Consider the following 7,483-nt stretch of genomic DNA (forward strand, 5'->3'; position numbering starts at 1 on the left):
GGGTGCCGCCGCCGTCTTCCTCAATTTGACGGCTGCGCGGCACCATAGGAGGGGGTGTGAACTCTGACTGCTCTGGGAACAGAGCTGTCAACACCCCCTCCAATTGTTGGGGCTGGAGACTCTCTGCCACGGGAGGCGCCCAAGGGCGAAGTTTGCCCCTTGCACTCCTATATGGGCGCCCCCATGGATCTCTTTTAAGAGTCTCCAGGAGTTCCTCCCTGGCTCTTTCTTTGGCCCTGCTGATGGCGAGCTGCAGCGCTTTCTTCTTCTCGCTGTAGTGCGCCCGCAGCTCTGCTTCCATAGCGGCGTCACGGCCCCGCCTGAGTCGGCGGTGCCTGGTATACTGGCGTCTAGCGGCCATGCTCTCCACTCGCACGGCCGCTATCTCTTCAGACCACCAGTACACCTGACGCCTTGGTGGGGGGGGGCGGGCCCGGGGCATGGCCGCATCACAGATGCGGGTCATGGCACCCCCGAGCCAATTGGCCTCCTCCTCAACCTCCACAGGCCTGGATGGTATTTGAAACCAGGCCTGGACTATGGAAGCTTCCACCAGCACGTCTTTTTTAAGACGTCTCGATGCCCATTTGGGGAACGCCGAAGTGTCACTCTCTGAGCGGTCCGGGTGCGGAGCTCCGGACGAGGGGAGAATGTCGAACCTTATGTAGCGATGGTCCGACAGGTTCTCCACCTCGTCCATCACCTGCCAGCCCCGCACCCTATGCGCGATGGCTGGACTGGCAAGGGAGATGTCCACTATAGACTCCCCCTGCCATCGCACACAAGTGGCGACCGACCCCACGTTTAGGATTGTAAGGCCGGACGCCACCGCCCAGTCCTCTAGGACCTCGCCTCGTATCGTCGTGGTGGGGGAGCCCCAAGCCGTAGACTTGGCATTGAGGTCCCCCATGACGAGCACGGAACGGGCTGGGTGCATAACACTGATTGCAATTCCCAGCCCGTCCAAGTATTCCTCGAACTCGGCGAGAGTCCTATTGGGAGAGAAGTACACTCCGACGACGGCGATTTCCCCCCAACTCACACCTACGTACCCTGAGCCCCTAAAAAGAGGCGAGCAGAGAGGGGAGGCAGAACTCCCCCCTGTACGAATGACGGCCACAAGACCGTCGTAGTCGCCGAACCAGTTGTCAGAGGACGGAACTCTGTATGGTTCGGCGACTACCGCCAGGTCTGCCTGCCACTCCGCCGCAGATTGCAGGAGGAGGTCCTGCGCCGCGGCGGTGTGGTTAAGGTTCGCCTGTAGGAGATGGAGGGCCATTATGACAACTCCATCTCCTCTACCAGCCCGGCCCAACTATTCGTAGTCGGGACGGCGGCGGTCGCAGGTGCTGCAGGTGCCGGCCCCTTCTTGGCATGTTGCCTGCCTGGGGAGCAATTTTTGCTACCCATCCAATGGTCCGCCGGCTTGCCTGCCTCGCGGCAGATGGCGCAACTCGGGGCGGCTGTGCAGCCGGCGGCTTTGTGGCCTGGTTTGCTGCATTTGAAGCAGAGGCCACTGCGGTCCCCCTCGTGCGGGCACCGCAACCTGACATGGCCGGTCTGGAGGCACTTGAAGCACCTCAGCGGCCTCTGCTTCAGCAGTTCGACCGGGGCCGACACCCAACCCACCTTGATGCGGGCTGCCGTGGTGATTTTCTTAACCACCATTATCGGCGCCCGCACCCAACATGTGCCCAGTCCCGAGGGGTTAAGGCGGATTTCCCCAGCCTTAACCTCGTCAGGTGAGCATTCCCCATCCCGTGCCACCGCATCTGCGATGTCCCCTGGGGTGACAGAGTCATCCAGACCCATTATCCGCATCTCTGCGGTCTTGGTGGGCCTGGAGACCTGTACCGGGTTCTCCCCGAGGACCTCTCGCAGCTTTCGTGCAAGGGCATCTGCCTTGTCCCCGCTCTGGGATCCTGGTATCTCCAGTATCCTCGCACCAGTTGCTGCCGATTTAAATCGGAGCTCCTCTATTCCTAGGGAGGCTAAGTCTATTTTTGCTTTAGCCTCCCTGAGGATACCGGCGTAGCTGGTTCCCGCCTTTTCCGCTTCTTGCGGGATGGCGAGAATCACAGCTGCAGAGCGGGGAGCTCGCAACTTGCTTGGGGACGGGGCCCCTTTCTTTTGGGATTGGGATTTCGGCTGTGACCCGCCCTTGTTTGTTTGGGCTCCAGATGGCCCAGCCTTCGCCTCCGGGACACTGGTAGTACGCCCATTCCTCCTTACAACGGTGGCCCATGTGTCCACCGCCGCAGCAGGCTGCTGAGTTGCAGCCGCCGGACCAGTCTTTTTAGGCGGGTTAGGCTGGGACTGTCCGGCCTTCGCCCCTTTTCTACGTGACGCCGTCTGTGACGCCTTACTTCCGCTAGGTTGCGGGACCACTCCTGGCCTTATGTTGCCCTGCTGGCGGTAGGCCTCTATTTGATCCCCATTCTGAAGTGGGGGCCGGTAAACATAATCGGGGACATGGTCATCCGTGTCCACCTCCACCGGTTGCGGGGCAACCATACTTCTCACCTGCCGCATGAGCTCGGCGGTTTGCCGCTGCATCATGCGGCCCACATCCTCCATGATCTGGGACCTGAATGTGTCCCAGTCATTCCCTCTCTTGGGATTTGCCCCGTGATTGTACGCCGGGGTCGGCCTCAAGTTCTCCGGAGGGGGAGCTGCGGCTATCCTGGCCCTAAGCTCTTCATTCTCCTTCCGAAGTTTGTGAAGCTCCGACTCAATATTTGAGTTCCTTTTTAGAAGGGGCGTCACTGATCTCGGGATGAGATCCGCATCCAGGGACTCTGCCAGAGACGTCAGTCTAGCCAGCGCATTTTTTATTTGCTTCTGGCAGGTCCCCTTCAGGTTCCCGGACTTTCTTACCACCCCTAAAACCTCCATGGTCTTCTCGACCATCGCCTCGCGAACCTTGTGGAGGTGGACTTCTGCCGGATCATTGGGGTCCCTAACAGCCTTTATCCCAGATCCCGTAGTGCGAGGCTGTGCATCGACGTCTCCTTCAGAGTCGCTTCCTGGGTCTCTGAGGAACTCCTTCCTTCTATTTTTGGTCAGAGCCGCCTTTGCGGCCCCGGAACCCACGTAGTGTCTCCCTTCTTTGGGAGTCTTCCCCTTCGTCGCTGTAAGCCCCGTTACTTCCATATCAATGGAGCTCGCCGCGGAGTCTGCGGAGTCATACTCCACTCCGTTGTCAAGGCGCCTCTTTTTGCGCCCACCAACTGAGGTCTCTGTCGGTCGCACAAACTCAATAAGGTTGCCCGTTACTGAGCTCGCGCGAGAGCGAGTGCGAGGGCCTCCCACCTCTTGAGCCGTATTTCCCACCATGCTCTCTTCTGCGCCCTTCAGAGCGTCCATATCGAGCCTGTGGCCCAAATACACAGCCAGTTCAGGCATAACTTCTTTACTGGCTTTTTTAGCCACACTCTCGTTATTTCCCCCCGAATCCACGGGGGGGTCCTCCAAGGGAGGGGGGGAAGGTGCGGGGGCCATTACAGCCACCCGCAGACCACTTTGGGAGAGATCAGCCAACTAACAGTTGTGAACACAACTTATGTTGTAATTTACAACTGCCAGCTATGACCAACTTCCCCAAAAGTGGAGCGACCTAAACGAATTTGTGGGGGCAAGTGTCCTTCGGACTCCTCACCCTAACGCCAATCACAGACAGCAGATATCTCCCAGCGATAGGGCCAGCAAAAATCCACTATCTTCTACCGCCCTATAAAAGACATCAACGCGACACGTCGTCAAGAAGACTGACGTCAAACAAGATTTCCGTATCGCGCTAATTTTCTATTTATAGGGAAGGAGAAGGCGGTTTGTTTACTAGACACTATTAACCCACTGAGATCTATCCACCGGAGCACCCATATCAACCTTTTTTTTTTTTTTTTTTTTTACAAGGGGAAATCCGTCATGGAGACCCGCACGCCCCGGGGGAAGCGTGGGGGTACTGCCGGACTCCTACCGGCTAAAACCCCTTGGTGTCCTCCGAGCGCTATGGTGCCGGGGTTACGGGATCGAGACATTCAACCGTAAACCCCGGCAGCGCGGGCTCTTCAGCCCAACTCCTGAGTGGCACGCGCGGACACCACGCGCGCCTACTCCTGGCCTCATCCCGCCTTAGGTGACAGCCGACGCCCCCGCATCGGCTGCCGCGAGGCCCGTGGTGGGAGGTGACGGGCCGGACTCGGCCTCCATCGCCTCCACTCTCGCCGCCTGTTTGGGCGGACGGCACCCTTTGGTGCTCCCAATTTTGTGGTCCGCCTTCCTCTTCGCCGCTGCACAATACGGGCAATGCGGCGAAGGGGCGGTGCACGTTGCGGCCTTATGGCCGTCTTGTCCGCAACGGAAGCAAGCTCCGCCGCGGTTCTCCTTGGCGGTGCACCGCTGGCCCACGTGACCCGTGAGCAGGCAGCGGTAGCACCGCATCGGCCGGGGATCCAAGGACCGCACCCGTGCCATTGTCCACCCCACCTTGAGTTTGCCGGCATCCACCAGCCGCTTCACTGCTCCTATCGGGGCTCGGACCCAGACGGAGCCACTCCCTGAGGGAGAGCGCCGGATCTCCCCCGTTTTCACGGAGGCCTCGGCGCAGTCTCCCTCACGCGCTACGGCTGTCACCACGTCTGCTGTGGCAGTGGCGTCGTCCAGGTCCAAGACGCGGAACTCCGCGGACTTGACCGGCCTGGTGACGGCAACTACATCTGCCGGCAGGATCTCCGACAGCTTGGCGGCGAGGGCATCCGCCTTTCCGCCGCTTTCCTCCACTGGTCCCGGCACTTCAAGTATGCGGGACCCTGTGACCGCCAGTCTAAAGCCCAGCTCGGTGATTCCGAGGGCATCCAACCGGATGTTTTGTTGCGCCTCTCGGAGCACCGAGCTGTAACTTGATCCCGCCTCCGCGGCCCCCGGCTGTAGCGTTAGCACTATCGCCGAGGATCGCGGGGGTCGGAACTGCCTCCTTCTCGCGTTATTTTTCTTGGCGGCCTCGTTAGGCGCCTTCTGTGTGGCCTCCTTTTGGGATGGTCTCGCCCCTGCAGTGGGCGCCTGGGTGGCTGGGGCTGGGGCTGACTCCTTGCCCTTCGCACGTTTCCCACGCCGGACGACCGTCGTCCATTGTTCCTTGTTAGTGGGAGCCGGCTGAGAAGCACTCAGTCCCGCCCCACTGGTGCTGGCAACAGAAGCCGCACTTCCCCCTTTCTTGGCCGCCCCAGGTGTTCGGGGTGTGACCGTGGGCCGTTTGGGCGGCGGGTTGTTCTGCCTGCCCATAAGCTCTTCGATTTTCTCAAACCGGGCATTAAAAATGTCCCCGATTTGACGGACTATTCTTGCCTCGGCGCTCTCGGTGATGGGTGGCGTTTCGCTCGACTCAACACCTTGAGCGCCGGATGTCACGTCCATGGCCGCACTTTGTGGCTGTTTTGCCAGTGCGGCTTTGGTTACCTCCAGTTCATTTTGTAGCGTGGTGAGCGCTACACGATCGTCCGTGCTCCTTTTAATCAGCTCTTGATAGGAGTTGCGGGTCGCGGTGATTTCTCGCTCCCACTCCACCCTTTCCGCCTTGAGCATCGCCAGCTCCTCCATGCCCTGAGCGGCGGACCCCATGGTCTTCTTCTTTAACTCCCTCAGTTCCACGTAGTACTTGGCGGACTCCTCCCTCATGGCAGTCATCATTTCCCGCATGTCCGCCAAGTCTCGCGACAACCGGGAGTTCTCTCTTCGTAATGCTGCGCACTCAGTTGACGCAGTCCTTCCCTCTAAAGATTCAGACGCCGCGCGGATGGAAGCGACGGCGTCCTTAATTTCTTTCACCACTGTGCCCTTCAAGTGACCGGACTTCTTTACAGCCTCTAGGACCTTGAAGGCACCCTCCTGTATGTTCGCTACCAACACGTCAGCGCGCTGCGCATCCTCATCTGAGGGTCTGCGGGTGGTAGGGCGCGCCGCCGGTTTCAGAGCACCCGCTTTTTTAACCGCGGCTGCTGTCTCCCTCTGCGAATCATATTGAACAGCAGCAGCAGTCAGATCAGCCAGCGCCTGTGTCATTTCCGTGTAGCCCTTTATGGGCGTCTTCCTGGTCTTAACAGTTGGAGTCTTAATGACTTCGACAACTTCCACCCCATCAGTTTCCAAGTCCTGGTCTCTGTCCAGTTCGACCATCCTTCTTTTGCGTAGCGAGGCCCGGGATGTGCTGGGCCCGCTTCCTCCTACAGCGTCATCCTCCGAGTACAATGAAAGCGCCGAATCCGATCGCTCCATGTAATATTCCATCTCATCACATTCACTTACACTCCTCCGATCTAACTCCCTATCTCTCTCCACAACCACCTTCACCTCTCTCTTTTTCCCCATCTCTCCCTCTCCTCTGGCCTCGGTTGCCCCCTCCAGATACACGGGGCTGACCGCCCCCGGCTTGCCCGGTGCGACGGTGGAGGATTCTCCACCCGATTTCCGGGTGGTACCTCCCTGGAGTATTTTGTTTATACGGTCGGCCATTTTCATCTTTTGATCCTTTTTTACCCGGGTCTGGTCCCGCACACAAAACAGAAAAGGAAAACGAAGAACAAAATAAAACTATAGAAAAGATGAAAGGACAGAAAAGAATAGACAAATAAACAACTAAAAGAAACAAAATAAAACGAAGACAAAAGAAAAGAAGACAAAACTAGAAGACACTAACCTAACTATATACAAATAAATAACTTAACCTAACTATTTACAGAATTGGACGAGCGCCGAATACGACACCCGCCCCCTAACCTACTCGCCGGACTATCGGCCGACATAGTAGCAGTATCCCGAAGGAACGTCTACTATCCCGCCCAGGGCGTACCAGAACCAAACCATTGCTCGGCCACCGTTCCCCGCGGACGTATCCACGAGGATGGGGAAGCCTCCCAATGGCAGGCCCATACTTGGAGGTTGCCCGACACACGCCCCGTCTCCTATTCAACCTTTTTTTTTTTTTTTTTAACGAGGGGAAAGGTTTCAATACCGAAACGTCCGCCTTTATGAAGGGGAGCGGACGAATACTGTGGGACTGGACGAATCCGACCCACCAAAACCCCTCGGTGTTCCTCCATGAACCACGAAAGACGCCTTCGTGCGGGTTCGCATTTGCATTCGACCGCACTCCGGCCGCGGGTCTCCAGTGAAGGAGCCGCCGAAGTTGGGCGCGGGGACCACTCCACGCCCACACTCCACGGATCACTCGCCTCCTGGGAACTTCGGATGCCCCTACATCCTCCGCTCCGAGTGTCCAAGTTGGGGCTTCGGGTGAAAAATACACCTTCCGCCCCCCACGCAAAGGCCGCGATCGCCGCTGCGTTGCGCTAGAAGCGCACCGCAGCCGCGACCGCGTAGCCGTCCCGCCGGACGGAAGCGGTCCTGAAGGCACCGCTCCGCCCGGTGCCCCGACGGGTCGGGGCGACACACGCATACTTACCTTCGGCGACGTACTCCCTGCGCC

The 7,483-nt window shown here is 58.7% G+C and overlaps 2 protein-coding genes across 2 annotated transcripts; both read right to left on the reverse strand.

Annotated features, from left to right (window-relative positions):
- Window positions 1-1,278: 1,278 nt before the first annotated feature.
- On the reverse strand, window positions 1,279-3,501 carry LOC131848221 (uncharacterized). The gene has a single exon (XM_059198051.1). It carries the CDS (start codon window positions 3,499-3,501, stop codon window positions 1,279-1,281), a length of 2,223 nt encoding a protein of 740 aa, XP_059054034.1.
- Window positions 3,502-4,134: 633 nt separating this feature from the next.
- LOC131848312 (uncharacterized) lies at window positions 4,135-6,510 on the reverse strand. The gene has a single exon (XM_059198162.1). The coding sequence runs from the start codon at window positions 6,508-6,510 to the stop codon at window positions 4,135-4,137; it is 2,376 nt and encodes a 791-aa protein (XP_059054145.1).
- Between the last annotated feature and the right edge of the window lie 973 nt (window positions 6,511-7,483).

The sequence above is a fragment of the Achroia grisella genome, unplaced genomic scaffold, assembly GCF_030625045.1.
Source record: "Achroia grisella isolate CSIRO2021 unplaced genomic scaffold, CSIRO_AGI_Agris_v1 utg1056, whole genome shotgun sequence".
Classification (NCBI taxonomy): domain Eukaryota; kingdom Metazoa; phylum Arthropoda; class Insecta; order Lepidoptera; family Pyralidae; genus Achroia; species Achroia grisella.